The following is a 20,524-nucleotide window of genomic DNA, read 5'->3' as shown; positions in this document are numbered from 1 at the left end:
CTTCTTGCTATCGCTTCAACATGAAATAATACGACAATGCACTATTGTATAATCATCGATAAGGATTGTTTCTCGGTCTGTTCACTGGATTGGGATCGTTTTCTAATATAAAAATAAGCAAAAAAATGAACAATAAACAAAACGAACGCACCTGTTAAGTTTGTTTCGCTACTTGAGTAGCATATTGCCGTATAAAATTTTTAATTAAATCTCAGGCACAACTTTCGTGTGTCAGACTATAATAATAATTTAAGGTAAATGAATCGCGATTTTTAATTTCCGGCAATATTTTCAATTCAGATGATTACCTTTTCGCAGCTCAATCATTCTAATAATTGAACACTGCATTTTTGCATAGTTTATTCAAAATACACTTACTTTAAGCTCTACGTTTTTGAATGATTTGAGAACAAATACTTGATATTGTCTATAATATTACATAATACATTCTGCACTGCAATGTGTTCTTCTTATGAGTGTTATAAATTTTTGTGCAATATATCTGACAAATAAAAATACTGTTTACAGTTCGTAAAATAAAATTACCTTAAGGCAAGGCAAGAACCACTAAGTTTTTAAGTGCTTAATTTGTGGACAGATCATATAATCACATCTTTTCGTTTTAATTATATTGTCTGAAACAATCAATGATATTATACATAGGGAAGAAATATATTATTATTTTCATCTAGTGAAAAAAATATCTCTCAGTACTTTTTTTTTATATATTCGCCGGGAGGGCAAATGACACTACTCCACCTGATGGTAAGTGGTAGTAGAGTCCAAACGCGACGACGGCCAGAACAGACGGGAAAAACGTTCTGCACTATATTCTACATAAAGTATTATGAGATATAATATATATATTTTTAATATTATTGATGTCTATGTCCAAGAAAATTCTAATAGCTTTTTGCTATATAAAAGAAAAAATATTTATATTCTTTATTTTATTAATATAAGTATTTATATTTTATAATAACGTTTATTTTACCATTTGTACTCATATTATTAATGAATGCTATTAATGTTTATGTACTCATTTATAATTTATAAATTTAACGGCCATGTCTTTCAAATTTTGAAATGTGCCATAGACATCCAACCTTCTAGGTAATTTTGTCACTTTTGATGGTGAGTGAATTCAGGATTTGTGCTTCAGTTGTAACAGACATGAATATTTTGGAGAATATTAGGGGTCAATCTTGCTATTTGTGATATGATATTGAATATTCGGTGTTTAATATTTATTTAATTCATTATTCCTTGATTCATTATTGTCTAAAATTGATTTGTAAGAGTAAAATTCAACTCTGAAATATCAGTATTTTAAATCACGTATTTGTGGCCATTTATTCGTGTTTTATTGTTATGCTTTGATGCTTCAATTATAGTTAAGTACTACAATGGATATTGATGTTAGTAAGGAAAATATACAACCGCTAAGAGGTGGAAGGAACCTTGTGCAATTAGGAACTGCATTGCAAGCTCAGTCAGATGTTGATGCCCAAAGGCAACTGCAATTGCAAAAAGAGTAAGTTACTGTTAAATATATTCTTGACTCAAATTTAAATATATTGTAAAATTGTTGATCAGTTAGTACATGTAAAGTATCGTAAAGTTGGCTTAAAATTTTAAACTGGACCATTTATTTGTACAGAGAACATGAAGCAGCTATCAGACAATATCAAGGTTCTGATCCCTTGGATCCATGGTTTAACTATATACAATGGGTTGAACAGTCATATCCAAAACATGGCCATGAAGGTAATATAGATAAATTAATAAAGGACTGTTTACAATTATTTGAAAAGGATGAGAAATATTTTCAAGATAGGAGACTTGTTAAGTTGTGGATAAAATATGTAAGTCAAAAAATATGTTATTGAATATTTATTAGTGTATTTGATATCAACAATGTTATTGTCTTATTCTCTTAATAGTATAACACACAAAATATAATTTTATAAATAAATAAGAAACTTTGTTTTGAACACTAACTAATTTTGACTTCAAAAATAAAATATTATACCATTGTTGTTTGTAGTTTTGTGGGCAGTGAAATTCATTAATAAGAATTATATTTTGATTCAATAATTTTAGGTGGACTGTCTCTCAAATCCGCTTGAAATATATCAAAGACTATACAATACGGGTATTGGTGTTGAATGTTCAGAATTTTACCGAGCATGGGCTTGTTACTGTGAAGAGTCTGGAGATTATAAAAAAGCAAATCAAGTTTATATGCTAGGCTTACAGACTAAAGCCCAACCTTTAGATGAACTAGAACAAGCACACATGTAAGTTGAATCAACTCAGTTTTTCCAGTATGTTTTTATAAAACTTTGGTTCTACTTTTTTATATTTTATCTTTCTTATATAACTCAATTATGAGTAGTATAAGCAATCTTTGCTTGTTTACATATTTCATTACTAGGGATAACTGAAAACTTTATGGACATTAGTCTCAACCACTAGGCAAAGGAGCATTGTAAAGCTATTATATATTTTATTTTACTCACAAATTACTTATTAGGACTTTTTTTAGGAATTTTCAACTGTATTTTGCACAGAGGATGCTACATGATGATTCACCCACTAAAAGAAAGGCTGCTTCAGCATTAGCTGAAACTAGAATGGCTCTAACATCATTAAAATCCTTTAAAAGACGTAATATTGCTAATGTACCTGTGCAAAGAGTTGGTGACAGCATCAAGAGCACTATGCCTGGTGTGATACGACAGCAAGGGATAGACAATAGGTTGCCAAATTCTAACATCATGGTTAATGTTTATGAGGTATATATAAAGCATTCTATTTAATAATCGAATTATTTGACTTTTTAATAATTTGTATTCTTAATTACCTTAATTGGTCTCCTTTTGCATACATCTTTTAGTTTTAAGGACTTATTAGTATGTTATGTTATTCTTATATTTTTGGAACTTTTTGAAAAAAATATTGATTTTGTAAATATACAGTATTTATTATTCAATGTAGGAAGCAGATATATCAATGGAACATCAGGTTGTCAGGTTGATTACCACCCATTAACATTGGCAGTGTAAGAAATCTTATTCCTTATACTGCAAATTGTTGGATTGTAATAGGTTGTTTCAAATATACTTGAAAAATGTTTTTTTTCTTATTAATTATTATTAATAGGATGCTCCATCAACTTCAAGAGGTATTGTGCCTACTGCAGAAGACCCAGGACCTACCTCATTAGTGCAAGCCTATAGCAATGTAGAAAATGAAAAGGAAGTTGGTATTTGGACAAACCCAAAAACCAAAATGGTTCATTCTAATGTTGTTCCACATCAACCTTTACCTTTTACTCGTAAGTGTAATGTTTTTAAATATATTGATAAACTAGGTAATTATTTCATTTAATAATTTTTTATTGTTTAATTTATAGTATAGGTTGGCAGATGGGCATATGGACCCACCTGATGGTAATTGGTCACCAATGTCCATAGACATTGGCATTGTAAGAAATGTTAACCATCACTTACATCGCCAATTCGCCACCAACCTTGGGAACTAAGATGTTATGTCCCTTGTGCCTGTAATTGCACTGGCTCATTCACCCTTCAAACCCGAACACAACAATAACAAGCACTGCTGCTTTGTGGTGGAATATCTGATGAGTGGGTGGTACCTACCCAGACGGGCTTGCACAAAGCCCTACCATCAGTACTAATGTTATGATGATGAGTTGTAGAACCTTTGAATACAAAATAAAATTTTGAAATAAGAAATGGCTGGGTATAACTTGATTGTATATTTATTCATCAACTAATGATGGTTGTGTTGAGCTCATTAAAATTATGTTAGAGTCAGAGAATTATTGTGTGTGACACAAAACACTGGTCAGGAAGCTCTGCCAATATGGCATTAGGGACTTGCACTTAATTTTCTGATTTTGTATATGAGCAATTTGATTCAGAAATATAAAAAGACATCTCAATCAATATGTGTGTAATTTCAAAGAGAATTTGAGCATTGTTCACATGTTCTCTCTTTGAAACAGTACATTGGGTTAGTGTAAATAATTTACTCTCAAATAGCAAAAAACAAAATTTATAGAAAGACTTTATAGAAACAGCATAATTCCTTGGTATCACCATAGATTCTAAGCTTTAATGGGGTCTTCATATTAATAGTAGTAGCAAGTAGACTCAATTCTGCAGCCTTCTAAAATCATTGTGCCAAAATCTGACTGTTGACTGATGTAGATACGGCTCACTTCTATCGCCGATTAGTGGCGAAACGTTAATATTTTTTTATCGGAACTGGACAAAACTATCTACTATGGATATAAAGTTTTTAATATATTGACTATTGCTCCGAGATATATATTTGATACTGTAATGTATTTACGCAAAACAGAAAAGATTTTCCAAGTTAACACAAGAAACAAGCATTAACTTAAACCTATATTAGTGGGTATTACAGTTGGGAATGAAATGGGATAGGGATATTTTAAATAAAAATATCTAAAATAATAATTGTATTAACATTTTTGTGTAAAAAATAAATACGCCTGCTTAGTTACATTTGAGAAAAAAAACCCCGCTTAGTTTCTTATACCACCTTCTTCTCGGGTTTAACGTTTATATTAATTTTGAACCAATCAAAGATTTTGACAATCATAAACAAGTTCACATTTTTATAATGAATAAAAAAATTGCTATAATAAGTTCTACAATCCAATTCTTCGTCAATTTCTTTTAGCGTGTAGGCTATCTTGAGATACTGAGGCGTTTATTATTGAGCGTATATTATTTTCTTCTATATGCACACATTCTTTTCTGGAACTTGTCCACTTAGCGTCAGACTTCTTCCTAAACATTTTTCTCGAAAAGTTGTCTTTGAACTGAACTCATGGGGATTTCAGTTCTCAATTTTCCATTCAAAAATTTTACTTTAACAAAATATTATTTTTTAGAAGACAACGAAATATGAGCTTTTTATTTCTTTCTTTTTTGTAGCCTATGAAGATGTGGATGATGATATAAAGCTTTCGTCAAACCATATGCCTTACTGTTTGGATGACCTGACATTTAATGTGCCTCTATGTGTACCTGATCCTGCAGACCCAACAAAAATACCTTGTTATAATAAGACGCAGGTATTTTTTACTAAATAAATACAAAAAAATTAAGTTAGTGCTTTTTTAATGAAATAATTTCAACACAATTTCTATTTTTTTAGGTCTATGTTAATGATAAAGAATTCAGTTTAGAAGAAATTAGAGCAAAAAAATATACTTTAAAAAAAGAAATTAAAACAGAAAATGTTGATATGGTAATAGAAACCTATAAAAATATTAATGAAACACTTGCACAGTGTAGTGCCTTAGAGACATTAGCAAACTGTGCATTAGATACTGAACAAGATCATATGGCACAACTAATGCCATTATCTGTGCCTACATTGCAAAATGTAACTAAAATTGCAAGTATGCACTCACCTGGTGAACCAAAAGTATTAGTTAATTTAGATTCAAATGAAGTCAGTGAAATGGCTGTTAAGAAAAATGATGAAAGTGACAGACCTCATAATTCTGAAACTGATAAGGAAAATCAAATAATTACACATGGCACTCCTAGTAATAATTTTAGAACTGAAAATACAAACTTCCCCAGAAATAATTTAATGGAGGAGTTTAATCGAAGTCTTATGAGTAATCTTCTAGGTGATTCAGTTACAGTAAACACTAAAGAAGCACGTTGGGAGTTGAGGAACATTTTTAATGATAATGGTAAGTTTTTGTAACAATTCCATGATTTTTTAGTAATAATATTTTAGTTTAAATTACAATTATAATTTCTTATTTAGCAGAACCGTCAATAATGCAGCCAGTTGTTCAACAATTTGAAGTACCCAAATTTGACATTCACGAAGATAGATCTATGACAATGGCCGTCAATACGAAAAAAAATTATGAGATGACAGGTATCAGGAGTTTTCCTGAAGACAAAGAGAATGCAAACAAGTTTAATGCCCCACAACCAGTAGCTACACAACAAGTAATACTAGATATTATTTTATGTGTTAAATGAAATAAATACATAGTATTATATATAGATACATATAGATGTTTAATGTAATCATTTAACTAATCAATTGAAACATTTTTACAGATAAATAAAACAGCATATTATGAAGAGCCTTCTTGCACTCAAATATTCAATTTCAATATTAAAGACGCGAGTACACCAAATATGTCACAATTTAAGAAACCTAGTTCCAGTGACCAATCAAGTAAATTTGCTTCAGTGCCTAAATTTGCAATAGATGAGAGTGTTATAGAACAATCTGATCAAGCGAGTAGCAAAAGGGATGAATGTTCGAGACAAACAGCAGACCAACATGCTACTGTAGATAATCAAGGAGGTGGACTTTCGGTTATCATGGAAGCAACAAGGGAATACAATAGGTTAGTTTTAAATTCAAAAAATATATGTTGTTTTTTTTAAACTTGTTTTAAAAAGATATGTTTTTAAAACATTATAGTTGTGTTTTAGTAAAATATTATATTTTACAGTAAATCAGGCTCAAGTTCATCTGGTCAGTCGAGAACGAATTTTACGGGCTATACGACAAATTTTGATTCTATTTACAATAATCATGACCCAAATCAACCGAACACAGCGTCAAAAAGAAATTCAATAACGGCTCAAGCAAGATTACCGAATGGACAATTTGCTAGATCCTATCAGCAAAAGCGAGATCAAACAGATAGTAAAGTGGCTAATACGCCGTCCACTTTAGTGCCTTATCATTCTCATGATCATCAATATCAAAAACCTTTGCCAACAAACTTTAGTGGATATTCTCCACAGAGATCTCTACATAGTCATTATCAACAAAACTATAACTATCAACAAGGATATTCTAATAACCATTTAATGGCTCATCAACCCTCTCAAGGCTATGGGAGCCCAAATCCTAATGCTTATCATAGCCCTCAACACCCTAGTGTACAAAGTCCCCATGATATGAATCCATCAGTCCCAACAGGCTTCCAAAGCCCTACTTATTCCAACCAAATGGCATTTCACCAATCTCCAGTTACTAGTCCAGGCCACACCTTAATGAGCCCTCAACAAGGATATGCAAGCCGACAGGAATATCACTATCAAAGTCAAGCCGAACGACATGTCTATGCTAACCAACAACAGCACCAGCCACATCCGACAATATTTCAAAGTCCTCCACATCAAACCCAATACCAAAATTCATTATATTACCAGAGAACTAATCAAGTGTCAGCTCCAAACCAATCATATAGTCAACAAAACTATCATAATATTCCAAACCAGTACAATAATCCCAATATGTATGCAAACACTAATCAAAATACGAGTAATTCAAACTACAGTAATGCTACTCATAGCCCATATAGACAAGCTCCTAAACAAACTGTAGAAAATAACCAATTACCTTATGGAAATATGGTTTCAAATAATCAGCCTTTTCAAATTTATCAGAGTCCACAGCCTTCTCAAAGTAGTTATCGAAATAACGCAATGCAAGATAATATGGTTCAAAATGCTTATGCTGAACAAATAAGGCAAGAATCTGTCGACATATCTATAAAATGTCAAGATCAAGGTGAAACTAATAAAAGTGCAATGAATGGATCAAGTAGTCAATCTCAGAAAACACCACAGCATAAGAGTCCTAACAGTTCAGTATTGCGAAATGTTAGGCATGATCAGCCTAATGTAAAACTAGAGCAGAAATCTACTGATATAGGATTCTCTAATCAGTTCCTCAATTTTATATCTAACAGAAATGAACCCAAAGATAATGCTAATACTCCAAAATTCAGTAACAGTCCCAGTATATCTCAGAAAATGCATAAAAATTTGTATGTATCAAGTCCCGAACAAGCTCAAGTTCCACCATCTTCTGGCCTCTCCGATACTGATAGCAAAGATGGGTTGACAGCTCAAACAGCTACACCTATTCAATCTGCAAAAATATCGCACTCTATTGAAAAACAGAAAGATATCTCCAAAAGACAGTTAGATTTCGAGCATAATAGGGTTGAAATTCAGTCTGAAGATAGCAGAGATTCTGTGGGTAAAGAAAGCAGAATTTCTTCTATATATTCACGACAATCTGATTTTCAATCAGATGGATATGGGATGGATGTTGATAGCGAAAACTCTATGGAGTGTAGTGCTTTTAAATCTTCTCATTCAATATCTTTAGTGGAAACCAGTGATATACCTAGACCTGCTGATATAGAATTCCCAAAAGTTATTGATCCATTTAATAAAAAAATGTTAGCATCACTATTAGAGTATGTTAAATTTCCAAATAAAACACACGCCGATGGCTATGTAGAAGTAAGATCTATACCGAAAGTACAACTAGCGACTGTTATGCGTGTTGGAAGTTCAAAATTTTCAGTTGAAAAACAATTAGGTAAAGGAAATTATGGAGCAGTATTTTTATGTTTGGATATTCATAACAGTAAATCAGTTGCTGTTAAATTTCAAAAACCAAGTCGACCATGGGAATTCTATATTTGTCAAGAGATAAAAGCTAGGATAAAGGATCCTTTCATGGTAATATTAAACTATAGTATGCATCGAAATTTTAAATTATTTACTTTTAAATGAATTATTTTTTTCATAGCTTCCAGGTTACATGGACATAACAACGGCTTTCCTAGGAGAAAATGCAAGTTTATTTGTATCAGAGTATTCACGATATGGCTCTCTGTTGGATGTTGCAAACAAAGTCAGGGTTGCTACTTCTAAATGCATAAATGAGTTTATTGTGATATTATTAACATCAGAAATGCTCTCCATTGTACACTACTTACACAAAGCGCAAATTATTCATGCTGATATCAAACCAGATAATTTTTTATTAATGAAAATGTAAGATTTATATTTCATATTAAAATATACAGTTAAAATGAATAGAATACATAAATGTATATGATTTTTTTTTTATAGACCAACACAGGAATGGCGAACACCATCTTTACAATTGATAGATTTAGGATGTGCAATAGATATGTCTTTGTTCCCTGGGGGTACTACATTTAGAGCAGTAAGTATTTCTAATCTGATATTAAAAAACTAAAGTTTATTATTATAATTAATTAGAATTGTAGTATTTCTTTTAAGTGGCAATTTTTAATAAATATCTTATTTAATATTATTTTTTAGTTAATTTCTACTGAAGGGTTTACTTGTACTGAAATGAGAGAAGGAAAGCCTTGGACCTACCAAACCGACTTGTACTGCCTCGCCGGTACAATACATGTAATTCTAATGGGTAGCTACATGAAGGTAGCAAACCGCTTGGGGCAATGGAATATAGACAAAAAATTACCCCGGTAAATACTTTCTAGTTCATAAATAGAATAGTATATATATGTATATCTGATATTTGTATCATAGGTAAATCATATAAATATACTTGTCTTCTATAAATAAATTTGATATGCCTCAAGTAGCTTTATGCTCTATGATTAAAGTACACAGGTTTTTATCATGAAATTGTTTTTAATAAAATCATTATTTACTTCATCGTTTAAATCATTATTTATAATTAAAAGTTATCATTGTAAATATATATTTAATGTTTTATTATATTCCAGGTATATGAAAAATAGCTTATGGGACAAAATATTTACCACTCTCTTAAACGTGCCTGACTGCAATAATTTACCTGACCTCATGGATCTCAAAAATGAAGTGGACAGTGTTTTGAATGAAATTGACAGTCTTGGTTCTCAGCTCCGTAACTTTGCTAATGTGCTTAAATCTAGGTAAACTAAGATGGCCCAATTGTATTTATTGCATTTAGATATTATTGTGACTGTAAAAAAATGATTGTATGGATAATAATTACAATTAAGTTCAATGAATTTCAGTAGTGATCTGTCAGGTTCAAATGGTTCTGAAAACCTATTGTAAAATCAGATAACACTTTACGATAATCTTGTTGTGTTTAATTAAAAATGTGATATGTAATTTAGCTTTTTTGTTAGTAAATATAAAAAAATGGCTTAGCATATCTTGTTAGCTTAATGTTGAAACTTCACTTAGGTTTCATTTATTTTTGTACAACATTTAAGACTTGCACTTCATTTTTTTGTTTAAACTGTAATAAATAATTACGTGGTTATGTATATATTTTTTTATTTTATAACCATTTAGTTGTACTGGCCACTATACATATTTTTGAGATTGAGTTTTGACTCAAAATGAAAAGTTTTCAAAAGATATTTTTCAAATTCACAAAAATATAGCTGTGATATTTCTACATGTAATAGCAGGTTTACACATTTGATTCTTTTGATAAATAATCGATTAACTAATTACAATAGCTGAAATAGGTATTAATGAGTAATGGGAAAATTTATGATCTACAAAATTTCTATACAGAATAGTAAAAAAAATCTAAATAAACACTTTATTGGCCTTGTTGGAAAATATGATAACTTTCGAAACTTTCTTAGTTAAGCATCATACTTTTAAAGAAAATTGAATATAATTTTGTTAACAAAATTTTATACACATAGAGTAGTTACTTGTGGTGTTGTTTTGCCCACTTTGAAATGACCATTTCTTTTTCAAACCTATAATCATCCTTTAAATGTAATGATGAATTATAATTGCTGTGATACTTTGATCAAAAATAAATTTATGTATTTTTTATAAGTGAATCATTTTTACATTGAGCAACTTTTACATAATTATGTTTATATTTTTTAAATTTGTTTTACACTCATATTTATTTTCCCAAATATACTGAGATAAAAATCAAAATCAATTATTTAACACTTGAGGAAAAGGAAATAACTTTCTTATTGTGAAATATTTTATTTTTCATTAATATTTAACTTGTTGGTTTTTCTAATCTCATCTTTTTTTTTTCTTTGTATTCTTGAACATTATCAAATTTCCTTTTAAATAATAGTTTAATAGGATTATGGTCATAAATAACACTGGTTTCCATTTCTTGATTTTCAAATACTTGAATATCTCTATATAAGTTAACTAAAATTTTATCACATTCTGTAGAAATTTTGTATTCAGATATTTTAGAATTAACACCATCATAAACAAATAATGACAAGTTGTGGAATTTGATAGAAACAGGGAAATATTTAAATGGAAGCTCGAAGACAAGGCTGTGACTAAACTCCTTATTAATGGACTTTAAATTGTAAATCAGTATCTTCATATAAGAATGAACTGTTAGAGCCATAAGGCTAGAAAATTGATTTAACTGAATTATTGTATAATCTACAATAGGCAAACTATTAATTAAAATTTCTTCTTGATCCATTATTTGACTAAACTTGTATTTGAGGTCATTATTGTTTTTAATGTCAATGTAAGTATCAATAGTATAATGAAGTTTTCCATTGGTATAATCCCAAATTTTAATGTTTCCATCGCCTGATGCACTCGTCAAATATTCATTAGCATGAGGTAAAATTTCTATGTGCTTAACAAATTCATTATGTCCCAAACAGAAAGTCTGAATATTATATGCATTAGGATAGCAAGATACTCTTATCTTTTCATCTCTGTCAGATGTTATGATGTATTTACCATCATTAGTTTGCAAAATATTTAATAATAGACTTAAATGTCCGAGAATTTTATTCCCTTTGTCTTCCTTTAAAATTTCAAATATTAAAACATCCCCAGTTTTGTCTGCTACTAATATTTTTTTGCTGGAAATGTCGAATCTAATTTTACTTGTACTTCGTGGTAATGTAAAGCTTTCGACTTGTTTTAAGTTAGGCAAATCGTAAATTATTACCTTCTTACATAATAACACGCCTAGTAATTTCTTATCGGGTGATATATTAATATCAACTACAAAATCATCTTCCTGTGATTTTGAATCTGATTTAAACTGAAGATATGCATGATTAGAACCGTTGTATAAATCGACATATTGCGCTTTTGAAACTGCAATGAATCCATCACTTACTGCCAATAAAGACATGTTTCTGTTTACATAATTGTGCGTATTTCTATGATGTTATAATTTTCCTAAAATCGCTTGTTATACGCATTATAACCTGTAAACTATAAAATATAAATAACCTTAACATTCTCCACATGGAAAATGAAATCAGTCAATCTCTATATAGGTATTTACCGTAGACCGTAGACAGAGAAACAAATAGACCAAGGTGAAACCGCGATTGAGACAGAGATAGTTTGTCAATGTGTGCGTATAATGTTGCCATAGTAACTGCATTCCCCGTTTTGGGAGATAAATAATTTTCAGGTTTTAATTAAAACAAAATGAGGTTATTAAATTTTAATATTTATTATACATTTTTTTAATTAAAATATATTTTTTTACCAACTAAAGCCAAAAACCGTTGCATTGTTTGTTTTTGTTTCCGTTATCAATAGTACTTCAGCATCTTTTTATGGTACTGGATTAGCATTCTCCTCAGATGTTGAAATCTAAAACACTCAATTAAATTATTAATAAAGAATGGTTGCCACATATATTTCTATGTTAACCTCTTGACTCAGAATCTAATAATATTATAAATTAATGAAGTGTTAAATAATATTGTCGGAAGGAAATTATAAATAGGAGAACGAATAAATTTAAATAACATATTTACATATAACGAAGCACTAGGTTATTATTGGACTCCGTATTTATTTGTTTACATTGTCGACGAGTCGATATTTTTTATCGAAAATCGGGAAAATTTTTTTAGCTGACGCTGGCAGTGCTTCATGATAAATAATTATAGGAATAAGTATAATTTATAAGAATGATAAAAACTGGAAAATCCTATTATCTTCAGGATTTTAATGCAATATAAGATAGTCTATAAGACAAAATAGTCTTACTTACGCGTTAATACACACGCCGGTAATTTTCTTCTTGCTATCGCTTTAACATGAAATAATACGACAATTTACCATTGTATAACCTTCGATATGATATAAGGATTGTTTCTCGGTCTTTTCACTGTATTTGAATCGTTTTCTAATATAAAAATTAGAAAAAATTGAACAATAAACACAACGAATGCACCAGCTGTCAAGTTTGTTCCGCTACTTGAGTAGCGAAACAAACACCAAAACTGGTTACGCGATAAGGGACAAAAGATTTGATAATTCTATCTCTGTGTAAACCATTTGTAACGTAATTTTCGTTCTCTTTCTTGTGTAAGTGAGAAGGAAATCGTCATTGCGTCTATTAGTTTCTCTGTCTACGCCGTAGAAAGAGAAACAAATAGACCAAGGGGCCGTGAAACCACGATTGAGACAGATAGTTTGTCAATGTATGCGTATATGTTGCCATAGCAACTGCATTCCCTGTTTTGGGAGATAAATAATTTTCAGATTAAAAATATCAAACACAGTAGCGTATTAGAATCAATAGCAACTGACGACGCAGAATTTAAATAATAACTTACTTTATTCCTACCTCATCGTTAACGTTTTAATCTCTTTTTTTCCATTAGAAGTAGTTAGAAAGTGATAATAATTGTTGAGTTTACTAATATTATAAAGCTAACGAGTTTGTTTGGTTGAATGCACTAATCTTTAAAAATACTGCTTCAAATTGAAAATTATGTTAGTGTTCTCTCATATTTAACATCAAGCTACTACCAATAGGAGCTAAGCATCAATAAAAAATGTTGCAGAAACGGGGAAAATGTATTCTTTTTGAGAGCTTCCGTTGCGTGCGCTGCCTAAACGGTTAAAGTTAAGCAACAATCATGTATGCCAGAATCGTTTAAAAGATAAAAAAATCCACGATATCATATGTGTATCATTTAATGATGACTTACTATAATATATTTTTTATGGTAATCAAATTAGTTCTAAAATAATCCAATATTTGCGTAGATTTTCGTCTCATTGTTTTGTTAAATTTATAATTACTCGTTTTTTTAATAGTTAGTAAATCATTAGTACTTATTTTTTAAATACAGATTTACCTTTCAGTTTTGAAAGGATACAATTTCTTATGAAGGTATCGTTTGCAGTCATACTAAATAAAGCACAGAGACAGACATTAAAATATGTCGGAATAGATTTAAGGGAATTCAGTTTTTCCAATGGCCAATTGTATGTTGCCCTATTTAGATCTGGATGCGGCGAAAACCAATAAATACTAATATCCCACGAAAATAAAACTAAAAATGTTGTTATTACTGAAATACTATAAGTCCGCTTTTAGTGTTTTCTTTAAGTTATATACGGGTGGAACTGCAGGCACAGCTCGTTACCAAAAGAACACTTAACTGATAGCCTGATATTCTGTAAATTTCAAGGGTCTTTATACTTTTAAAAAAAGTGATATTCATCTTTTTATCTGTATGTTAGCATTATACTTTATTTATATTTATCAATCACTCTTGAGATTAGCCGCCGTGGCCGAAATCGGTCTGGAGGACATTATTATTTATGTTAATTAATAAGAAAAAGTTTTTCTTGATAGTTAACCTAAAGTATAATTTGATTAAAAATAGTTTTGATTATTTTGTCCATAAACAAAAATATATAATAATTATGTATAAATAATAAATAAAACAGTATTATTGCATATGCATTTTTATTAAAACAAAACATTTATGTGGTTTAGGAAATTAAATGAATTTAACTGAGAGACGTAGATGAAGCTATGTGAAATGTTATATGCAAAGTAAATGAAGACATCTACAAAATTTTAGTCTAAAAATGTTAAATACTGTTTTTACGTCGCTTAGATTTCTTTAAATATCCTTAAAAAATAGTTCTGGAGGTTGTTACCTTAATTTATTAAATATTTTAATTAGAATGAGCTCTATTTTGATTACAACGAATAAACGGATAGATACAACGAATAAACAGGCAGATGTCTTCTTTTACGTTGAGGCTTTTACAAAGTAGAAAAATACATCTACATTATTTCAGAAAAACAATGAAATAGCGATAAAACCCGTTATACTATAAATAAAAAATGCTATTTTAAATCATCATGGATTTCAAGTTAATTGATACATAAATGTCGAAATGGTAACTATTTTTTACTTAATGTGCTCTCCTGAAAAATTGCTATTATGTAGATGTCCGTATCTACTTTGCTGTCATCATCGTTATTTTAATACGCAACATGCCTTCAAGCTGATTTATCTATACTTGTACCAGCAATCATTATTGTCATTGCTATATGACATGTCATCTGTTTTATGTCAGAATACAATTTTCGACGTTTAGTTTTAACAAATATATCCATATTTTATGAATTAAACTTATTGAAATCGTCTTTACGATGTTTAACATAATTATATATACATAACATTGCTTAGTTTCGAAATCATTTGAATGTCCAGAGTTAGTGGGTATAAAATAAACAACGAGCACTAGTTGATCGGGTTAAATATTTAAAATAAGTGAAGTTGTAATTTGTTTTAAAAAAAATCATGGCTACTATGATTACCTCTTGGACTCCTGACAAGAAGCACAGCGATGTAGAAAGGTATTTATTTTATAATGTAATTTACAAATGAGAATTCTATGTTAATTTTGCTTTATTATTATCATATAAAATGTAATACTTTATATGCTATATGAGTGTTATTTGTGTTTATAATTCATTTCATGTTTGGCAGTGAAGGTTGACATTGTGTGGAAAAATTGCATGTGACACATTTGTACCCACTGACAAGCATTGCAGCAGTTTCGTCCCATAATCTCTAAACTAACTTTATTGAGCAGTAAGTCATTTACAGGCTTTTACTTTAATATAGACCTTGGTTTTATTAAAATTTCAGGTGGATATGCATTTACCCAGCTTACTTAAACAATAAGAAAACTCTTGCTCAGGGTCGCAGGTTACCAAAAGAGATATGTGTTGAAAATCCTACTCATCAGGAGATAAGAGATGTTTTATTTCCTACTGGATTACGTATTGGTGTTGAAAATAAGCTCTATCCACGTGAGCGTAGTAAGGTAATATTTATTGCAATGATTTTATATAAATATTTTTTTTTACTAATTGTTATTTTATGATCATGTAAAATATTCTCTCTTAATAAATTTACAGGAAATGTTGCATAGAGGTCGTATTCGGGTTGAATTAAAAAGCGATGATGGAACTCCTCTTAAAGCTGAATTTCCCACTAGGGAATCTGTAATGAAGTATATTGTGGAAGCAATACCGAAGTTAAAGACTCGTCAAAACAGGTATATTGTAGGAATTATGGATTGTTTGATTATTATTAGATTAAATTATCTTTTGACCCCACTGCCTTGTTGGCACTTCAATGATGAATTTTGGTACTAGATTCAACCTGATAAAGACAATTATCTGACAATTATCTTCTTAGAGAGGAAAGGACTTCAGAGAATAATATATAAAGAACTGTTTTTAAAATACCACATGTCTGCTTAAAGGGTTAAGCCATTACCACCATTGTATAGCACCACCTTTCAAGAGGAGTATTCTAGATGCTCATCTAGATTACAATGATTTTTATAGGTAAATAATGAGTTCAATGATAAAGTAAATAAGAACTCAATAAATTTCGGCTAGTGGTAATCGTTCTATTAAAAATAATGTAAGTCTGTCTGAACTGTCTCTAGTCAAGTCCCATCGGGCTCTATGAGTGAGAAAATACCTGACAGATAGAGATGCCTGTTTTAAACTTGTATACCTGTGTTTTTCCTTACACTTGTGTACACTAGTATTTTGAGTGAAGTTGGCCAACTAAGTCTTTTAGATTGGTAGTCATGATTATAATTAATTCAGGGAGATAACTCCATTTTCAGATTTGGATGTCTATCCAATTCTGAAAATTTGTTTGTTAAGTGATTTGGTAAGCAATTATAGCAAACAATTTTGTTAGGTTTTGTTAACAGCATAACAGATAATAGTGCTAATTATGTTGTTACAGACCTGCAGATCAACAACCTCAAGCAGTTCAACAAGGGAGTAATAAAGCAAAGGGGAAGAAAGGAAGGCGATGATTCTATGAACTAACTGTTGATTTTTATTATTAATAAAGTACTTTTTCATTAATTTACACAGTTCATATTTCGTTGTAGAAATTAAATAGTTAAACTTAGTAGTAGGTTATTACACAATATTTATGAGTGAATATGAATGACTTTCTCGTTTCTTTTGTTCTCGCCATTAACATCCCTAGCTACACTGTAACCATCAAAAATCATTACAACCTTACCTACGGGAAAAGTGGAATTTGATGAAGAATAGGGTATTATTGCTTCATCTGTTCTACGATTTTCTTTATTTTTCTCGGTATTTGAGCCATTTCTGATAACGAGTCGTTTATCATTGGTGTTATCGAAGATTTTTTCAGTAGATTCGGCGATTCGAGTCGATAAGTTTTTCTCCTGGGTGTTATATTCTCGTAATCTTGAAGTAAATTCCGGTAAAAATATTGGGCTTTCTGTTTCGTTTCTTCGAATTTCGAATTCAGTATCTCCTTCGTATTCAGGAATGTTTCTTGAATCGTCTTCAATGGTTTCATTTGGCGAGAGAACAAGTTCTTTTGTTTTGTCGGTTCCTCTATAAATCTTTGAATTTCGGAAAACTGTGCTGATTCGTCGTATTTCTCCACTGGATCTATAGCTACTTGTATTGTTTCGTGAATGGCTGTTGGAATTTTCTTCATCGTATTGTATATCGAGTTCCCCTTCTCTGTCGACGGTAAGATATTCATTAATTCTCCCAAACCCGGTGATATGTCCTTCAGAGCTCCCGTTATATGAGGAGCCGCTTCTCTCACGGAATCTATTATTGTCTCTCCAAAGGCCAAAGGAATCTCTTGTAAGTAATGAGGATATGTTCTTATGCTGTCCGATACGGCTGATGTTATCATTGGCAAAATTATAGGTTGACGTGGTGGTAATAATGGCAGAGCTGGAAGTCTCATTCTCGACTTCAGCGGTAGAAGTCGTATATGTCTTTTCTTTCGGATAATATCTGTTTTCTGGATCATGTTTACTGACGCAGGTGCACGCTCCTTTATCACTGTCCATGGGATTGAATTGATTTCTCTTGTATTTGTATTTTCTGATGTCATAGGTTTCGCTCGAATCTGAATTGATAATATTGTCAAATAACATCCCAATATCTCTAAGTAAAGGTATATACTTATTATGTTTTTCATTTTGTTGAATTTCTCTTTTTGAGGTAAATTTTTTACGTTTATTTCGAGGTCTTTGTAAATGTTTTAATTTCTTGGGTTTTGAGGGTGTCTTAATTTGAAATGTTTTTTTATACTTTGAAGAAGATATCTTCTTGCCTTGGGGGATATCATCTGTAAAATACAATAATATCATTATTACCATCATTCTCAAAATATTATTGACATCCTAACGAATATTATAAATCCGAAAGTCAGTTTTTTGTTACGCTTTCACGTCTTGACTATCTATCATACACGTCAGGGGTACAGAAAATGACTTACAACTGCCTCTTACCTGCGTGCGAAGCTGTGGGCAGAAACTACTCATCCAACAAAGAACAATTTCTATAAATAATTTTAAATACCACCATAATTTTGATATTAAATCAAGTACGATAACATCCCTGGATAATATTACAAATAATAGGGATTCGTGTTGGTCAGACTGATCAGTAGTCATTTTGCTATTAGTACTTTGTATGTAATGTGTTCTGGATTGAAGGGTGAGTAAACCAGTGTAACTGTAACAGGCATAAGGCATGATATTTCAGATGTAATGGTTGGCTTAATAGCAATATAAGAAGTGGCTTGTTCCTATTTCTTACAGTCCTGGATTCTGGTGGCTACTCATAATTAGGTAACATATTTGCTCGAGGGCTTAGAAAAAACATAAATGAAATCGGAATTTTAGAAATAATTATGAGAAACAATTTTACTTACGCGATTCAAAGATCTTTTGAGAATGTTGGGTTGCTTTTTCTGCGGCAATAACGTCGTTGAGTGAAAAAGGTTTTGCATCTAGATCTGCAATAACGTAAACAATATAATATTTATATAGTGCACTGTTATTTGCAACACAATTATAATATTTCTAAACCTATTTCTAATTAAAAAAAAATTGAATATCTCCCATATAATATAAGTATATAATTACTGCTTACATACTTTCTTGCTTACGGCTTTAACTTATTTTTTAATAACTTTTACCTGAAAGTTTTTGGTTTTGTATCTTGGCGAGTTGTTTCAAGTACATTTTACGTCGACAGGTGCAAAGTATAACAGCTACTAAACTAAAACAACTAAAATCTACCTTTTAGTTTCTATGTGTACCTAAATATTGCGCTAAGAGTGCACGAGGGGTACCTACATTCATATATCTTACACAAATACATATCAAGTTGTAGAAAAAAAATAAGCCGAGATGGCCCAGTGGTAAGAACGCGTGAATCTTAACCGATGATCGTAGGTTCAAACCTGGGCAAGCACCACTGAATATTCATGTGCTTAATTTGTGTTTATAATTCATCTCGTGCTTGACGGTGAAGGAAAACATCGTGAGGAAACCTGCATGTGTCTAATTTCATTGAAATTCTGCCACATGTGTATTCTACCAACCCGCATTGGAGCAGCGTGGTGGAATAAGCTCCAAACCTTCTCCTCAAAATGGAGAGGAGGCCTTAGCCCAGCAGTGGGACATTAACAGGCTGTTACTGTCTTACTTACTGTAGAAAAGACAAAACCAAATTTATTAAAATTACTTAAATTAAACATAAATATATGTCACTGATATTTTAGAGTTTCTATAATAGACACTGAACATATAAATTAATAGCTTATTATATAAACATATAGTGTAATTATTTATTATTTTTTAAATTAAAATTAACAATGTCTACTTACAAGGTGTAAGAACACTACTAATACAAATGTAACAATATAATGTTCTTATTTCCATTTTCAAATGACGGCGATTGGTTACTATCAATAGGAAGTTAATTTAAATGTGTTTTGTTTTGAGTGAGCTAAATGTTTTTATAATATTCAGAGATATGTCTTACGATGCAAATTCAAGCACGTTTTATAATTTCAAATACGTTTGGTTTCTGCGAATGTGTATATTGAGTTTTACAATTCAATCACTTAGGTATATAAACACATTAATAGTTATTAAATTTGAATGTAAATACTAAACTTACCAAAAAAGTCTCACAATATATAATATATGTTTATTTCATTTTATATCTTCTTGTAATAAGAAAAACTTGATTCTAAAAAGTTTATATAAAATTAACTTATGTAGCGATTCTAGGTAAGTCTGGTAGATTACCTACCTATATGAATTTTAAAGCTAAATTCAGATTTTTTATTGACAAAATTTATTTAATTGTAAAAAAACATCAAATGATTTTTATGGTCTATTGAGCCAATTTACATTTTTTTTAAATAAATTATTATTGTTCTTTTATATAAATCACATGATATTACATAAATCTTTCCCACAATTAAGTTGTGTAAGTTCATAGACACATATTATACCTACGGGGGAAATAGAGGAACTTCCTATTTTTA

The 20,524-nt window shown here is 30.4% G+C and overlaps 4 protein-coding genes across 5 annotated transcripts; 2 read left to right on the top strand and 2 right to left on the bottom strand.

The window, feature by feature from the left end:
* Positions 1 to 1,144: 1,144 nt before the first annotated feature.
* Positions 1,145 to 10,158, top strand: LOC126768866 (mitotic checkpoint serine/threonine-protein kinase BUB1 beta-like). Of its 2 annotated transcripts, none has more exons than XM_050487241.1 (14): positions 1,145 to 1,534; positions 1,661 to 1,865; positions 2,104 to 2,300; positions 2,549 to 2,798; positions 3,166 to 3,340; positions 4,995 to 5,134; positions 5,218 to 5,767; positions 5,848 to 6,035; positions 6,150 to 6,445; positions 6,554 to 8,588; positions 8,659 to 8,906; positions 8,985 to 9,081; positions 9,201 to 9,370; positions 9,635 to 10,158. In XM_050487241.1, exons 1-14 carry the CDS (start codon positions 1,407 to 1,409, stop codon positions 9,807 to 9,809), a joined length of 4,854 nt encoding a protein of 1,617 aa, XP_050343198.1. In that variant the 5' UTR covers positions 1,145 to 1,406; the 3' UTR covers positions 9,810 to 10,158. The 2 variants fall into 2 exon arrangements, with proteins under 2 accessions (XP_050343198.1, XP_050343197.1); XM_050487240.1 differs by having other exon boundaries at positions 5,845 to 6,035.
* Positions 10,159 to 10,840: 682 nt separating this feature from the next.
* On the bottom strand, positions 10,841 to 12,158 carry LOC126768981 (tRNA (guanine-N(7)-)-methyltransferase non-catalytic subunit wdr4). The gene has a single exon (XM_050487498.1). The coding sequence runs from the start codon at positions 12,001 to 12,003 to the stop codon at positions 10,879 to 10,881; it is 1,125 nt and encodes a 374-aa protein (XP_050343455.1). The 5' UTR covers positions 12,004 to 12,158; the 3' UTR covers positions 10,841 to 10,878.
* A 3,051-nt stretch (positions 12,159 to 15,209) lies between these two features.
* On the top strand, positions 15,210 to 17,047 carry LOC126769052 (signal recognition particle 19 kDa protein). Its single transcript, XM_050487602.1, has 4 exons — positions 15,210 to 15,501; positions 15,797 to 15,974; positions 16,069 to 16,208; positions 16,919 to 17,047. The coding sequence occupies exons 1-4, from the start codon at positions 15,446 to 15,448 to the stop codon at positions 16,989 to 16,991; spliced, it is 447 nt and encodes a 148-aa protein (XP_050343559.1). The 5' UTR covers positions 15,210 to 15,445; the 3' UTR covers positions 16,992 to 17,047.
* Positions 17,048 to 17,092: 45 nt separating this feature from the next.
* On the bottom strand, positions 17,093 to 19,966 carry LOC126768961 (uncharacterized). The gene is made up of 3 exons (XM_050487460.1): positions 19,856 to 19,966; positions 18,896 to 18,979; positions 17,093 to 18,307 (listed from the first exon to the last, which is right to left on the bottom strand). Exons 1-3 carry the CDS (start codon positions 19,908 to 19,910, stop codon positions 17,112 to 17,114), a joined length of 1,335 nt encoding a protein of 444 aa, XP_050343417.1. The 5' UTR covers positions 19,911 to 19,966; the 3' UTR covers positions 17,093 to 17,111.
* Positions 19,967 to 20,524: the final 558 nt, after the last annotated feature.

The sequence above is a fragment of the Nymphalis io genome, chromosome 6 (genome assembly GCF_905147045.1).
Source record: "Nymphalis io chromosome 6, ilAglIoxx1.1, whole genome shotgun sequence".
Classification (NCBI taxonomy): domain Eukaryota; kingdom Metazoa; phylum Arthropoda; class Insecta; order Lepidoptera; family Nymphalidae; genus Nymphalis; species Nymphalis io.
Note: the sequence above shows the minus strand (reverse complement) of the source record. Positions and strands in the feature narration are given on the sequence as shown.

Coding starts and splice junctions, on each gene's coding strand:
- LOC126768866 (XM_050487240.1), top strand. CDS start 1,407: ATGGATATTGATGTTAGTAAGGAAAATATACAACCGCTAAGAGGTGGA. Junction 2,301..2,548: donor GAACTAGAACAAGCACACAT/GTAAGTTGAATC, acceptor GACTTTTTTTAG/GAATTTTCAACTGTATTTTG. Junction 6,446..6,553: donor GCAACAAGGGAATACAATAG/GTTAGTTTTAAA, acceptor TATATTTTACAG/TAAATCAGGCTCAAGTTCAT.
- LOC126768981 (XM_050487498.1), bottom strand. CDS start 12,003: ATGTCTTTATTGGCAGTAAGTGATGGATTCATTGCAGTTTCAAAAGCG.
- LOC126769052 (XM_050487602.1), top strand. CDS start 15,446: ATGGCTACTATGATTACCTCTTGGACTCCTGACAAGAAGCACAGCGAT. Junction 15,975..16,068: donor ATCCACGTGAGCGTAGTAAG/GTAATATTTATT, acceptor ATAAATTTACAG/GAAATGTTGCATAGAGGTCG. Junction 16,209..16,918: donor TTAAAGACTCGTCAAAACAG/GTATATTGTAGG, acceptor ATGTTGTTACAG/ACCTGCAGATCAACAACCTC.
- LOC126768961 (XM_050487460.1), bottom strand. CDS start 19,910: ATGGAAATAAGAACATTATATTGTTACATTTGTATTAGTAGTGTTCTT. Junction 18,980..19,855: donor TAGTAGTGTTCTTACACCTT/GTAAGTAGACAT, acceptor ACGTTATTGCAG/ATCTAGATGCAAAACCTTTT. Junction 18,308..18,895: donor TCAAAAGATCTTTGAATCGC/GTAAGTAAAATT, acceptor TGTATTTTACAG/ATGATATCCCCCAAGGCAAG.